We start from the raw sequence: 15,935 nt of genomic DNA, 5'->3' as shown, positions 1-15,935 counted from the left end.
TGGGCTCTGCGGTCTTCTTCAAAGGAGGCTGCTGCCCGCCAAACTGTGAGGCGCCAAGATGCACGGTTTGAGGCGTTATCAGCCCACTGGCGGTGGTCAATGTGGCAGGCACCAAGAGATTTCTTTAGGCAGTCCTTGTACCTTTTCTTTGGTGCACCTCTGTCACGGTGGCCAGTGGAGAGCTCGCCATATAATACGATCTTGGGAAGGCGATGGTCCTCCATTCTGGAGACGTGACCCATCCAGCGCAGCTGGATCTTCAGCGGCGAGTCCACGCTGCTGAAGATGTACTGTGTAGTCAAACAACAAAAGTCAAAATGTAGACTAGCACTATTGCAAGCTCTGAAACAAAGATTTTTCTTTAATCTTACTGAAGAAATGAACAGATATTTCCATTGTGCTTTTAAGCAAGATTTTATATTCATACATCAGAAATACTTCTCATCTTTTCATACCCTATGTTTTACACCTTTGTTTTGAAATTCCAAACCATTTCTTGAAATGAGCAAGCAGCGAACCATTTTTTTTGAAATGTGAACTGTTTAAACATGGAGTAAAAATGGAGTTCTGGAAAATTAGATAGAAACGTGGATAGAATGGAGCCTGTCTCTACAGTCTATGATTCTGTCTCAAAGAAGCCTGCATAAGGGCGGCATGGTTAGCGCAACACTGTTATCGCACCAGTGACCTGGGCTTGAATCCGGTGCTGTCTGTATGGAGTTTGTACATTCTCCGTGTCTCTGTGGGTTTCCTCCGTCTGCCACAGTTACCTCTGCCTTTGAAAACGTATTGGGAGTTGCAGGTCATTTGGATGTAATTGGGTAGCACGGGCCTTGTGGGCAGGAAGGGCCTATTACACTGTGCTGTATCTCTAAACTTTTTGAAAATTTTAATTTAAAAAGGTGATAGCCTTGTCATTGATTCAGCAGCATTTTGTCCACTAACCCGTTGTCCAAAATGTATAGGACTACTAACAATTCTCTTATAATACTTGGCTTGAGTTGCTTTTGTTTTTAAGATTTTATTTTAAAAGTTTTCATCTATGTACTTATAATTATACAGAGTTTGAAAGTTACAATAGTTACATGGTATTAACCCCTCCCCCTTACCCGCCCTCCCCTCCCTCTTATCCCCAAATACTATAAGGATAATTATGACATTAGATACAATATATAGTTACATAAAAAATTATGTAAAAAGAGTAAGAATAGGTATTGTCAATGTGGATTGTACAAAAGATTAGCTCACACCCTGGAATCTTACAGTAATGCTATTTATTTATTTATTAATAATGATAAGTCATACAGTAAAGATACAAATGAAAAAACATAATACATACATGATATTTTTATAAATTACACCCCTTACAACCTCCGAACCCCCCTCTAAACTACCCCAAAAGAAAAAGGAGAGAAAAAATGAAGAGGAGATCACGTGGCGTAAAACTCTTTGGTTATTTGCCCTGGTTCATAGCAACACCATCAATGTGTGGGAAATAGATTAATAATTCAACCCCATATATTCCAAACACGAGCTCCGAGTTTTAACAAAAAACAAATAATTATTACACAAATTATATGTTATATTTTCCAACGGGATACAAGATCTCATTTCCAAATGCCATCTCTGAATACTCAAATTCATTTCATTTTTCCAAATAATTGCAAAACATTTTTTAGCCACAGCTAAAGCCAATCTCCAAAAATCAATTTGAAATCTATTAATTTTAACTCCAAGCTCAATTTCTTAATAAAACCCAATAAAAATACCAAAGGGTCAAGTGAAATTTTCAATTTAAAAATAGCTTCTAAAGTTCCTTAAATCTAACCCAAAAAGGTTTCACCGTCTCACATAACCAAGTAGAATGTATAAAAAGAACCAACTTCTTTATGATATCTGAAACATAAATCAGAAGAGATAAACTTGTATTATCTTACAGTATTTATATTAATCAACTTTAGGGAAGAAGATTATAAGAGGCTGTAAGTACATTTTTACATATTTAGCCTTAAACTTTGCATATACGGGCTCCAAGGTTGAATATTTATTTTTCAAATTGTATGTGATTTTCTCCAAGGGTATACAACTTTGAATTTCCGAGGGCCATCTTTGCATGCCCAAATTTCCAAGTCACTGCAGTACACTTCCTTGCCATTGCTAATGCTATTTTAATAAACCTAGATTGATAAAATGATAGTTTTAATTCGGGTCTTGTTCTTTCTATATTCCTCAACAAAAATAAATCTGGATTTTGTGGAATAACAATCCCAGTAATCTGTTCCAAAATTTTCCTAAATTTATCCAAAAAGTTATAACTTTAGAACATGACCAAACAGAGTGCAAAAGGTTCCTCTTTCTTCACCATATCTCAAACATTTATCTGATAAATCTGATTTCATTTTGCTATTCTTAGACAGAATGCAAGTGTCTATTTCGTTCTGGGGAAATGCGATATGTGGTGTTCACCTATCATGCGTAGACCACATAAATTATGGTAAGAATAAAGTAGCTGTTTTTACTTCTTATAATGACTTTTTTTAAGTATCTTTTTTTCTTCACAATCAGAAGTACAATCATCTGATATAAAGATAATGTCTCCAACTCATAAATCCTCAAGTGCCCTCACCTCAGTTCTTCACAGTATTCAGCATTCTTCAGGACGCAAGCACAAGAAAATTCCAGCAGCGTTGAAAGAAGTAAGTGGGAGATTCATCAACAATCTCATCATTCTTCACACTGAATCATACTTTAGCAAACAGCAAGACAACTGGCCAGGTATAAATGGTTTGGTCCCCTTGCTAATGAAGAGCGTGCTTTCCCAGCCATACTTCTGTGGCAGTAAGCAAAGGAACCTGGATATTTCAGTTGTCAAAACATAGAAGAAATGAATGAAATACAATATTTGAAGTGACCACCCAGCCCTCAACCTGATCTGTCATTCAGTTTCCATCGTGGCTGATCTGACGGTGGCCTGACTTCCCTGCTTACCTCTGGTAACTTTTCGCTCCTTTGCTGATCAAAAATCTTTCCTTCCCTTTAAAGAACAGAGTTCCAAAACTTTGTAACCCTCCAAGAGAAAAATAAAATTTCACTTCTACTGTCTAAGTGATTTACCCCTTATTTTATAAAAGTGACCCTAAGTTTCTGATCTCCTGATTAGAGGAAGGATTCTCTCCACATCTACCCTATCAGGATCCCAAATATGGTTATTTCGATCAGGTCTCCTCTGGATCGTTTAAGTTCCAACAAACACGTCCAGCTTGTCCAGCCCTTTTGCTACCCATTCTCAGAATCACTCAAGCAAACCTCCTCTGAACTAGTTCAAAAGCATCTATATTCTTGCGTAAATAAAGAAAAACAATACAAATTCCAGAGGTGGGGAGGGAGGGGAATCTCACAGGTCCCCTTTATAACTGAAGCACAACTTCTCTACATTTGTATTCAATTCCACTGGCAATGAATGAAAATATTCCAGAGAATGACAAAGGCTGCAGAAGCTGGAACTTTAAGCAAAGAATTGCTGGAGGAACTCAGCAAGTCAGATAGCATCCATGGGTAGAAGTGGTCAGTCAACATTCTGTGTTTGAACCCTTAATCAAGGCAATGGTCTGTTTGCAATGCCTTTTCATTTGTTCTTCCTGCATGTAGTCTTTTGCAAGTAAGCTCTTGGCTATCCAGATCTCTGCAACCATTCACGGCTGGACAACATATTTCTCTTCAAAAACTGGTAATTTTCCAATGATCTACACCTTTTAGCAGCTCTTTGCCCGTTCACTTAACCTAGCCATTTCCCTCTGGAGTCTCAACTTAACCCAGCTATTTCCCTTTGGTGTCCCGACTTAACCTCGCTATTTCCCTCTGGAGCTTCGACTTAACCTCGCTATTTCCCTCTGGAGTCTCGACTTAACCTCGCTATTTCCCTCTGGAGTCTCGACTTAACCTCGCTATTTCCCTCTGGAGTCTCGACTTAACCTCGCTATTTCCCTCTGGAGTCTCGACTTAACCTCGCTATTTCCCTCTGGAGTCTCGACTTAACCTCGCTATTTCCCTCTGGAGTCTCGACTTAACCTCGCTATTTCCCTCTGGAGCTTCGACTTAACCTCGCTATTTCCCTCTGGAGTCTCGACTTAACCTCGCTATTTCCCTCTGGAGCTTCGACTTAACCTCGCTATTTCCCTCTGGAGTCTCGACTTAACCTCGCTATTTCCCTCTGGAGCTTCGACTTAACCTCGCTATTTCCCTCTGGAGTCTCAACTTAACCTCGCTATTTCCCTCTGGAGCTTCGACTTAACCTCGCTATTTCCTTCTGGAGTCTCTTGACATCATTTTCACTTCTCAGATTTTTTATTTGTTACCCTCCCACACATATCTACCTCTTAGCCTGTGTCCTCCCCCTCCCCTTTCATCGCTTCTCTCCTCTCCTGCCCCCCACCCACCGACCAGCTTCTTATTTCGGCTTCTACCTTCTTTTTGCGAATAATTGACGAAGGGCTCAGGCCTGAACATTGGTCACCCTTTACTTTCTATAGATGTTGCATAAGTTTCTACAGCAGGACATCTGTTCAAGGTGAGTGGAGGAAAGTTGTGGAGCAGGTTTACATAAGTCAGCACAACGTTGTGGGCCGAAGGGCCTGTACTGTGCTGTAATGTTCTATGTTCTGTGAGTCCATGGAGCTGCGATCAGCATGTTATTTTGTTTTATTCTCTCACATTTCCTTTGATTCCACTTGAGTCACTCATACGTCCACTTTTTGTATCCTCTTATGAGACTTTTAAAATTCACACTTTCACAGAATATTAACAGCATACGAACAAGAATCCACACTAGTTCATGCTAGAGTGGAAGGAGGGAGAAGAATGGGTTTTAAAACATGCAACATTTTGTTAAAGTTGCAAACATCTTTCCTATTTGTGTTATGACCATCTAATCATGTTTTATTTCTAATCTGATCCATCACCCAACGGTGTATCATAGGAGCCACTGCTCTAAGATTGAAGTCCAAACCATGTCGTGAGACATTCATGCAGATGATAAGAAGCTTAATCAGAGGGTGCCTTTTGAAAGGGAAATTAATGCTTGACAAGGCATTTCTAGTGCTTAACTGAAGACTCAATTGCCAAATGTCAATCGATTTAGTTGAAGAAACATGAATACTTTAAGGGCTTTTTTGAGCAGGAGATGGTTTTGGGGTGGGGGGGTGGTGGGGTTGACAGTTGGAAGGGTGAGCGGAAACAAACCTTAAATGAAATGTGACCCTACTAACAAGAGAAATGGAGGGAAGCAGCAAAGGTGACGACTTTGATGGGCATGGTTTTAGTGACAAACATCCATGAGATTTTCCTCAATTGTTGGAGAAGAGGGAGAGGAAGAGATGAGACCAAAAAAAAGTGGGAAACAGCTGAACTAAGAGGAAATGATTCCTGGGATGATATGCTGAGCATTGTTGAAACATTGGAATAGATTTTGGAAAGTGGGCTGTTCTGGACGTTAGACTCTCCAAGAATGAGATGAGGCAAGATTTGGAAGGATGATGGGCTCAGACCCAGACTTGAAGCCAAAAATCTCAGATAAACAGAGGCAGATACTCCTAGTTAGGCCTGAGCAAGATCAAGGATTAGCACCTCATCTCTGACAAGGCACATGAGAGCCCAGTCTCTCTCAACACTGACTTTGACAGTTTCTGGCAATGAGTATTCCCAATTCTGAAGAAAAATCTTCACCTTCCCTACAATTCTGGTTTCTCAGCATCATTGTTGGAACTGCAAACTCAGTCCCTTCAAAGGCACAAATATTAAAGGAGACTTTAAACTGCACATTACACAAAAGTGCTGGAGAAACTCAGCAGGTCACACAGTATCCATGGGAAGTGAAAGGCAGTCGACGTAGAATCCGTACATTTTCTTTTAAACTGCACACTACTGTTTTTCAGGTCTCAGCCAATACTGGAGCCTCGTCTATGAGTGGCTATCTGTATAGGTCAAAGGGTATTAAGAAACCATGGAAACGGCTCTGGTTTGTCATTCAGGAGAAAGTGTTGTATACTTACGCTGCCAGTGAGGTACGGTTGAATATACAATAGAATGGATAACAGTTTGCCAATTGAAGTTCTATAACTGTAAGCCAAAGAATTAATGTGCAGTAATTATTTGTAAATTTCCAGTATTAGCATTCTCTTCCAGCATCATCATCTTCCTTGACCTCCCATTAAACTTGAACTCTTGTCATAAGAAAGATAACTTGGGTGCCTCCAATTAATTTCCTCTTCTTATTTATCCTCCACATCCTCTGAGAGATATCATCATCCATTCACATGCAGTTCTTTACATTGGCTGCAATTTGAAATGTACAAGCATTTTGCCCATTCTCGTTAATCTTACTTACCTTTGCTGCCCTCCAACCTTCCACATTGTCTATACTGTTCTATTTCAAGCCTCCTGGGTTACAAGCTCAGAGAACCCCAAAACCCAGCAGCAATAGATATTCACCAAGACAAATGGTTACTTAAACAAAAGTTGCTTTTAATTATCTTTAAACATGAAAACAGGATCAAACTTTAACTTATCTCTATTGACTTAACTAACCTAATACCCTTCTAATTTGAAGCGCACATGTGTGTAATATGTGTGTGTTTGTGTGTGTGTGTGTGTGTGTGTGTGTATATAAGTTCAGAAAAGTTCTTTGATTCACAGTCCAATCTCACCTCATTCATTGGTTGCAGACAATCCTTATACTGTGCACAGAATTTAACATTTATAAAGTTCACCAGGCTTCGATGCTTGAAAGGTAAATGGTTACCGCCCAGGAAGGAACTTGTTGGTTTTCATAGAGAGATTTGTTGTTCCAGGACATCCACAACTGATTCCTTTTTAATCAGCCACTCCAGTGTCTTGCTGACAAAACTTGGCCCCTCAGGGTTCTCCAGATGATAAACCTCTTTCTTTCAGGTCACCACAGTGTTCCTTTTCGTTTCCCTTATTCCAAGTGAAACATTAGACAGCCAGTCCTCTCCTCTTGCATGAACCACAAGGGCTTTGACCAGGCTGAACTAAGCACTCACAACCCGTCTTCCAAATGGGGTTTTCCACAAGCCTGCCAGCTTGTCCTGTTCCAGTCCCAGCTGCTGTGGCTAACTGTAACACTGTAGAAATGATCTCTGTGTATCTCTCTGAGAGAAAGCCTGTTTGACTCTCTCTGCTTGCAAAACCACACGACCCTCTTAGAACAGCAAGTTCCCCTCCAGACTGTCTGTGGCTCTGACAAGCTCTTTCATCTGTTGCCTTTTTGTAAACAGCAATCCATTAGTGAAGTCTTTGAGCACTCTCCAAACCTTTTGCAAAGGCTCTTGGCCCCAACATGTCTAGCATGAGCAGAGCTCCAGTATTTTAAATAAGATCTATTTTAAAGTGTTTGTATGTAACCTACACTAACAAACCCTGCCCCAATTTATCTCCCAAAAACATATATATATTCCGTCACACCTGATAATCCCTGAATTTACCTGCCCCACCATACCCCATACACCAAACTCCTAAAGCCTTCAGTCTCTCTCATTCTCAAGAGCTGGCACCTTCACACATTTTGATGTTTCTGAATAGAAGCTGTTTAGCAATAAGGCAAAGTGTTAACTGTGTTCCTATTACATTTAACTGCATCTTTGATGATGATGAGTTTATTGTCATGCGCATTGTACAATGTAGACAAGCACCAAAATTCTTACTTGCTGCTACTGAACAGGTACTTGTAAAGAATAACTGATATTAGATTAACTGATTTAAATTAAAAAGAACCAGTGAACACATAGGATAGATAGTAAATATTCAAAATAATCCAGTGCCAAAACAAGTGACTTGCAATAATGCAGACAGTTCTTTTGTCGTGTCGGAGCAGTCTACGATTAATGTATCAACAGGCAAGTTCAAGTATGATAACGGCTGGGGAAAAACTGTTTAAGGCTTCTGCACCTTTTCCCTGAATGCAGCAGTGAGAAGAGGTTGAGACCAGGGTGGTGGGAGTCCTGTCAGAAACTGGTATATTATCCTGCCAGTTTCTAGCAATATCCACAGGGTGGTGCACCAATTAACATCACATTTCAGGAACCAGAGTGTGTACCGACCGGAAAGGTGAGAAAAGCCTGCTCCCAGTTAGACATGAATTGGTGAAATTTCCACGCTGCTGCCAGTCTCATAGTGGCACTGTCGTGAACTTGCTAAATCCGATATTGTGTTGGCAGGCGAAGTTCATTCGTGTTGCACAGTGATTGGGTAACTTCCTATACATTCAGCATTTGGAGGTGATGACTTATGGGTTACCTATTATTTGTTAATTTTATTCCAACAAGGCAAAGAGGGATGGGAAGAAGCAGTGAGGTTAAAACTCTGAAAGGACCACGTTTGAACTTCTCCCTAGAGTTTGAAATGGGTAGGACAACTCTAGTCCAGGTTGGCTAAGATAACCCCGCAAGCTAGTGGTTCTAGCACAGGTAAAGGCTGCACATTCATTGCTATGCAATATTAGATCAGATGTGGTGGTGTGAAGGATGTGAGAGATGAAAATGAATGAAATGTGGATTTAAATCTTCTTTCGGGGATTTAGAATACCATGCATACGCCTATTCATTACACAAAACAAAACCTCAGATTAGTTATAGTAAAGTTTCTGATGGTAACATTACTTAATGTGTGTCACATATTGAAAATCATTTCAAGCTCTATTTCTGATGTTTATTTCAAAAAAGGATGTGGCCGCATTGGAGAGCCAACCGTTACTTGGATTCACCGTCTCAGAAGTGCAAGATGACCTTTCAGAGCTCAAAGTGATTTTTCAATTGTTTCATAAAAGAACTCTGTTCTATGTGTTTAAAGCAGATGATCCTCATTCTGCCCGAAGGTGAGTAAAAAGAAGCTGGAAATGCAAAGCAGTCAAGCTGCAAATCAAAAGTAAGCATCAATGAAGCTCCATGGAGTGTTCAGTCCGGGTCACCACACCACAGCCTGTTGAATGGCGCAGGGGAGGATCAGGACAGAAGGTTAAAGTAACAAGAGAGATGATACTGGCTAGGTTTATTCTCACTGCACTGGTGGGGGGGGGCTGAGGATTATAAAATGATGAGAGGTATAGAATGGATATAAAGACTGTTTCTTCCAGGGCAGGGAGCCTAGAACAAGAGGGCGCAGGCCTAAAATGAGAGCAAAAAAATTTAAAGCAGATCTGAGGCGTAGGTTTCTCCACACAGATTGGTGGATATCTGAAACAAGCTGGCAGTAGAGGTGATGAACAGTGATACAATTACAATGTTTAAAAGATATTGGAGTGGGTACTCGAGAAAGGCAGAGGGGGATACAGGCCAATGCAGGCAAATGGATCTGTGTAGGTGGGCTTCACTGTTGACGTGGATGTGAAGAGCCAAGAGAATTCATTTCTGTGCTGCACATGCCAGTCAGGTGTGCGTCATGCAACATCTGTGGCCATGGAAATGGGTGACGTTTCACACCTTCCACCTGAAGTTGAAATGCTAGATGGAGCAGTATTTTACTTGTCTTGTCGGGCTCCTGTACCTTTTGTCTAAAGGCAACAGTGAGGAGAGGTCGTGACCAGGCTGATGAGGGTACTTTATGATGTTGGCTGCCTTCTTGAGGCAGCACCTCATATAGATGTGATAGCCATTTGAATGCCCATACCAGGCTACTATGCAGCCAGTAAGAATATTTTCCACAGTGGACCAGTTTGATAAGAGTATTCAAACACATGCCAAATCTCCTCACACTCTTTAGAAAGCCCGAGAAAGGGGATTGAAATCTGGACAAAGTGAACTAAGAAAAAGGGGAAAATAGCTTAAACTTCTTTCTTCTTTGGCTTGGCTTCGCGGACGAAGATTTATGGAGGGGTATGTCCACGTCTGCTGCAGGCTCGTTGGTGACTGACAAGTCCGATGCGGGACAGACAGGCACGGTTTCAAGGGAAAATTGGTTGGTTGGGGTTGGGTGTTGGGTTTTTTCTCCTTTGTCTTTTGTCAGTGAGGTGGGCTCTGCGGTCTTCTTCAAAGGAGGTTGCTGCCCGCTGAACTGTGAGGCGCCATGATGCACGGTTTGAGGCGATATCAGCCCACTGGCGGTGGTCAATGTGGCAGGCACCAAGAGATTTCTTTAGGCAGTCCTTGTACCTCTTCTTTGGTGCACCTCTGTCTCGGTGGCCAGTGGAGAGCTCGCCATAGAACACGATCTTGGGAAGGCGATGGTCCTCCATTCTGGAGACATGACCCACCCAGCGCAGTTGGGTCTTCAGCAGCGTGGATTCGATGTTTGTGGACTCTGCCAGCTCGAGTACTTCGATGTTGGTGATGAAGTCACTCCAATGAATGTTGAGGATGGAGTGGAGACAGCGCTGATGGAAGCGTTCTAGGAGCCATAGGTGACCATGATTCGGAGCCAAACAGGAGCGTAAACCAAGTATAAAATAATATAGTTTCTACAAATCTATGAACAGGAAGAGAGTAGGAAAAGTAAGCAGGAGAGTTTTTCCAGGTTGCAAATCATTCTCAGTTGAGCTAGTCAATGTGTATGGTGAATTCCTTTAGATGCTGTCAGAGGATAAACTCAGATTGTCCCAGTACCCTCAAAGCTGTTCTCTTCCCCTGCCCCCATACAACTTCCATATTTGATGGCAGAATATTCAACTAAACTGAGTAAGCGACTGAAAAGAAAGGCAAGGAATACCTTATTCCACGTCAAATCCAAAAGTTGGTTTAGCCACTATGAAATTGGAGTGGCTTTTTGTAACGTACATCTCCCAACGTTTTATTCCCCAGGGGCGAGGCAGTGGAGAATCATTTTTCTTAACATATTCCTCTTTACATAACTGAGATGAACAATTTTGTACATGGGGTTCTGTGAGACATGAAAGTTAAAGTACTTTGCAATGTAATTCCTCGACAGGTGGGTGGAGGTTTTCCAAGAAGCTACTGTGCTTTAACAACAAACTGGGCACTCGAATGGTGGAAGGGCTTCAAGAAATAAAAAAAACTGCACTAAACTCGGGCATTGGATTACGGTGCTGATGTTTCAAAGAAAACTCACCAAGATACTGAAACTCGCACCTATTAATAAAGATTCATCTCAGATTGCAGAATGAATGGCAAAAATTCAACCCATCACTCTGCCCTTTGTCCTCTGAAATCTGGCCCTTAAGAAGAAAATGGCCATTGCAATTTTCTACATGAGACGTTTCATTGGTCTGGCTACATATTTTGTAGATTGTTAGCCAGAAATTTTTGTGACTTAAGCCATGGTCTATTTCTGTGCTACAATTCCAAAGTGTGTCAGAACCTTGAAATATAAAACCATGAAGATCAAAGATTTATTATCATGAAGTATAGATGACATGACATTTGGGACTACCATTTGCAATTCCTGATGACTTCATCAAGACACGGTGTGGAACTGCTGCCAGATTTCATCTGGGTTCACTTTGGCCTCGGTGCTTCTAAGATCTGCTTAAATTCCTGAACATTGGCTATGCAACTCAGAGTTCATCTGCAAGGATGTAAATAAAGGCATTGGACTGGATTATGGTGCTTCACACTTGAAAAGAACTGAGTTCTTATAGCAACAGACAAAAAGTGAGGATCTGGTGATATATGGATGAGCTGTAATCTGTGGGAGATGCTGATCCAAAGGAAAGAAGAGAGAACTTGGCAACTAAACTAGCTTGGAGGCCTGTTGCTGGAAAAGTGAACACTTTTAACATGGGTGTTGATGTAATGTGTTATAAAATGTGAGTGGAATAATTTTTGGACGAATACATGAATGTGTAGTAGCATTAAAATCAATTCATGTTACATTCTTGTGATTTACCAAGTATATTAAAATCCACATTTTAATTGTCAAAAAACTTGTTTTATGACACTCAAATTTTCCTGTATATTTTATTCTATTTTGCCTTATTTAATATGTGGTGTTTGTAAAATATTTAAGGTAAAATAGTTTGACAAGGATTTAAACATGCAGGCATGAGTTAGATTTATGTATTTATTTAACTGTATTGTAATAAGAAATGATTCTTTGTGGAACAACACATCAGATAGTATTCAAAGTGCCAATTTAAGTAAAATACTCTGTTTTAAATACTAAATTTTTATAAATGTGGGAAATGTTGAATATAAATTAATGTTTTAATTTAGAAGGGCAGGTGAAATCTGGAAAGATTTCATCTTTTGGTGGACGAAGGAATTGACAATCCAAACATTTTCCAGAGTTGTACAAAGCTGTACAAAGCACTAAATCTGGGCTTCCCGATGACAGACCAGCACTTCCACTTTGTAAGGTTTGATATTGCTTCATTGTGGATTTGCAGGTTTCCACCAATCCTGAGGGTTTCCACCAGTCCTGAGGGTTTGCAGGGTTGGAAGGACCCTTTTCCCCAAGGCACCTGTTCAACGTGTTCCAGTCCCCCTCTGAAAACGTGAGCACAGAATTTAGGCTGACGAGTAACATGGCTGGAGGAGCACTTTCAGGAAGATCCCATCTTGTGATTGAGGTGTTAAACTGAAGGTTCTTCAGAAGAAAATGGACTTTTGAAGAAGGATTGACCATTGCTGCTTGCAGAAATAAATTTGAAAACGAATTCTTCATCTCATTTGCATTTTATAAGATATTTTGTGTATCAAATGTCACATTTGTCTGCAACCTTTCAGTTGCTAAGAGTATAATTTAGTAAAATACAATGACAAGTTTAATCTAGGGTATTTGCCTTAATAATATTGCCTGAAAGTCCATTCCATGTTCTGATCACTGTGTGAAGAAAAATATAGAAATTTGTCTTGTATTAGTTTGAGCCTGTCCAATAAAATCAGAATTTAGATGTAATCTATCTTTTCTATACTTAGTTTCTGATTATGTGCCTTGGACATTTTTCTACAATAAAGGTGCTACTTAAATGTAATTAGTGGTTTACTCTCGTATTTTTTTAAGGAATATTGAGGTCGGCACAACATCGAGGGCCGGAGGGCCTGTACCATGCTGTAGTGCTTTATGGCTCTGTAACATTCAATACATCATGGGTTTATACTGTTAGTGAACAAAACCTACCTGGCAAGTTCTTTTCATTTGGGAAGATGCCAGTGTCATAGACAAATGAGGAAATGTGTTTGAAGACTACAAGGTGAAGGGGTTGAGATCTCAGTTGCAGGGCAGCAAAGTTCGCAGCCTCCTGTAGAGTTTGGAGTTGTGAACAACCCCACAGCAGGCGCTGCAGAAGTACTCTGAATGCTATCTCTACCAAAACTTCCAAATCCAGAGCAGCAGATCAGTGCCAGTGAACTCGTGTCAAAATCCTTGTCCCCAGCTACATCACCTCCAACAAAACTCTTTGAGAAGATGTCTGTGCATTCTTTGAATGTGGATCTCTTTATGTGGCAGCTGCTATATAAAACTTGACAGCAAGATCCAGTGACTGGAGCTACAGCCTTGGCACATGATTACAAGGATACATACACATACTCTAAGCACCCTCATGGACACACATGCTTCTGCCCACACCATTTACCTTAGTCCCCCTATCCTCATCCACTGCCTTTTACTTATGGTCTGCACCTCTGACCCTCTCCTGTCAGTGACTCTCAACTCCTTTCTCCATCAGCCACCTTCCCTCTCAGCTCCCTCCTTCATCTTGCCCTCTAGGCTCACTCAAATTTCCCCTCCACTTTCCAGTTGCTGACTGCCTCCATATTATCATCATGGACAGTACTCAATTGCCTCTCTCCTCCAGAATCTTCAAGCCCGTAAGTGTGCCTTGCCCACTGCCTGTAAAATCTTCAGTCCCACCCAGTGGTTCCTGCCCGAGGCGAACCACAGTCTCCTGCTGCTTTGTGGGTGGGTTGAAAGGTTCCTGTGTGCAACATCCTGGCCAAAGGGCACAGATTCATCCTGCAAAAGTGAACAGCTCTTCAATCACCATCATCACTGACCTTTCACTGAGAGAACATTGTACAACTTTAAACCCTTTGAAAAGATGAACCCCATGAGTTGAAAGGTAATATATGAGGGAGATTTATCAAATACGACCTGCCTTTGCCCCTTCCCTCTACCTCCCCCGCCCCCGCTTAAGCTCTGCTGCTTCACCAAAACACGGTTTTTAATAAAAGAATCAGAATTTATTGTCATGAACAAGTCACAAAATTTGTTTCACAGCAGCATGATTAGTGAAAACCTTCATAAAAACCACCTTACAAAAATTCAATGAAAATTGTGCACGAAAGGTTAAAGTGAGGCAGTGTCTAGTTCATTGTTCATTCAGGAATCTGATGGCAGCGGGGAAGAAGTTGTCCCTGTGCTGTTGAGTCTTTAGACTCCTGTACCTTTTCCCACATGGTGGCAGAGTGAAGGAGGCCTGGGGGGTGGGGGTCCTTGAGGATACAGGCTGCTTTTTTTTTAAGACCCCGCCTCATGTAGAAGTTCTCGATGGAGTGAAGTCTGATGCCTGTGATGTCAGAGGTCGAGTTACAACCCTCTGACTTGTCCTGAGTGCTGGCCCCTCTGTATCAGAAAGGGAGACAACCAGCCAGAATCCTCTCCACCATACAACTGTAGGTTTTTGAAAGTCTTCAGTGACATGCCGAATCTCCACAAACTCCTCACAAAACATAGCCGCCGGTGAACCTTCTTCATAATTGCTACATATTTAAACATTTTCTAATTTGCTCATTTATTGTCAAAGATTTGTCCAACTAAGCTCGCTTTGTTTACATCTCCCATTTAAAGCACCAATTTAGTTATTTTTCTTTGCAAGCTGCTGAGTACCAAAGTCCACCGAGATCTTTCAGTTGGTAAAATATAGGATTCTGTTGACACCATGGTTAAGGGGAAAAACACACAAATCCTGGAAAAACTCAGCAGGTCTGTGACTTCATGTAGCAACGGTAAAGATACATCACTGACGTTTCAGGCTTGAGCCCTTCATTGTGACTTCTCCCATCTATGTATCTGTCCAATTTATTTAAAAACTCAAGATTGGGCCCGCATTCACAGTACCAACTCATTCCACACTCCCACCACTCTCTGAGTGAAGAACCTTCCCCTAATGTTCCCCCAAACCCTTTTAGCTTAAAACTATGACCTCGCATAGTAATCTCCCCCAGTCTGTGGAAAAAGCTTCTCGCATCCACTCTGTCTATACCTCTCAATCTTATAAATCTCTATCAAATCTCCCCTCACCCTTCTTCGCTCCCAGAAATAAAGACCTAACTTGTTCAATCTTCCCCTTTAACTCAATATCCTAGTAAATCTCTGCCCTCTTTCAATCTTATTAACATCCTTCCTGTAGTTAGGCGACCAGATCTGCACACAATTTGACCTCGCCAATGTCTTAAACAACTTTAAGATAACATCCCAACTCCTATACTCAATGCAGTGATTTATAAAGACCAAGATGCCAGAAGTTTTCTTTACAACCCTGTCCACTTGCAGCACCACCTTCAGGGAACAATGTATCTGTATTCTCAGATCTCTGCTCCTCCGCACTCCTCAGCGTCCAACCATTTACTGTGTATGTCCTACCTTGGTTTGCCCTTCCAAATTGCAACACCTCACTCTTGCCTGACTTAAACTCCATCTGCCATTTTTTGGCCCGTTTTCCCAGTTGGTCCAGATCCCTCTGCAAGCTTTGAAAATTTTCCTCGCTGTCCACAACACCTCCTATCTTTGTGTCATCAGCAAACAAGGTGATCTAATTGACCATATTATTATTCAGATCATTGATATAGACAACAATGGTCCCAACACGGATCCCTGTGGCACACCACTAGTCACAGGCCTCCAGTCTGAGAAGCAATTGTAAACCACCACTCTGTTTTCTCTGACACAGCCATTTACGAATCCAATTTATAACTTCTCCATGGATACCTAGAGCCTTAAGCAGTACAGATTAATGACTTCTTATTCCT

General features: G+C 41.2%; 1 protein-coding gene across 2 annotated transcripts in view; it reads left to right on the top strand.

Annotated features, from left to right (window-relative positions):
• fgd6 (FYVE, RhoGEF and PH domain containing 6) overlaps positions 1 to 12,937 on the top strand; it is a 150,410-nt gene extending 137,473 nt beyond the window's left edge. The window contains exons 18-21 of one of the 2 annotated variants that reach the window (XM_069909429.1): positions 2,566 to 2,696; positions 5,931 to 6,059; positions 8,736 to 8,887; positions 10,933 to 12,937. In XM_069909429.1, the coding sequence (XP_069765530.1) occupies positions 2,566 to 2,696; positions 5,931 to 6,059; positions 8,736 to 8,887; positions 10,933 to 10,969 (449 nt within the window). In that variant the 3' untranslated portion in view covers positions 10,970 to 12,937. The other variant, XM_069909430.1, reaches the window with a different exon arrangement.
• The last annotated feature ends 2,998 nt before the right edge of the window (positions 12,938 to 15,935 follow it).

The sequence above is a fragment of the Narcine bancroftii genome, chromosome 13 (assembly GCF_036971445.1).
Source record: "Narcine bancroftii isolate sNarBan1 chromosome 13, sNarBan1.hap1, whole genome shotgun sequence".
NCBI classification, from domain to species: Eukaryota; Metazoa; Chordata; class Chondrichthyes; order Torpediniformes; family Narcinidae; genus Narcine; species Narcine bancroftii.
The sequence above is the reverse complement of the archived record's forward strand: the minus strand, read 5'-3'. Positions and strand labels throughout refer to the sequence as shown.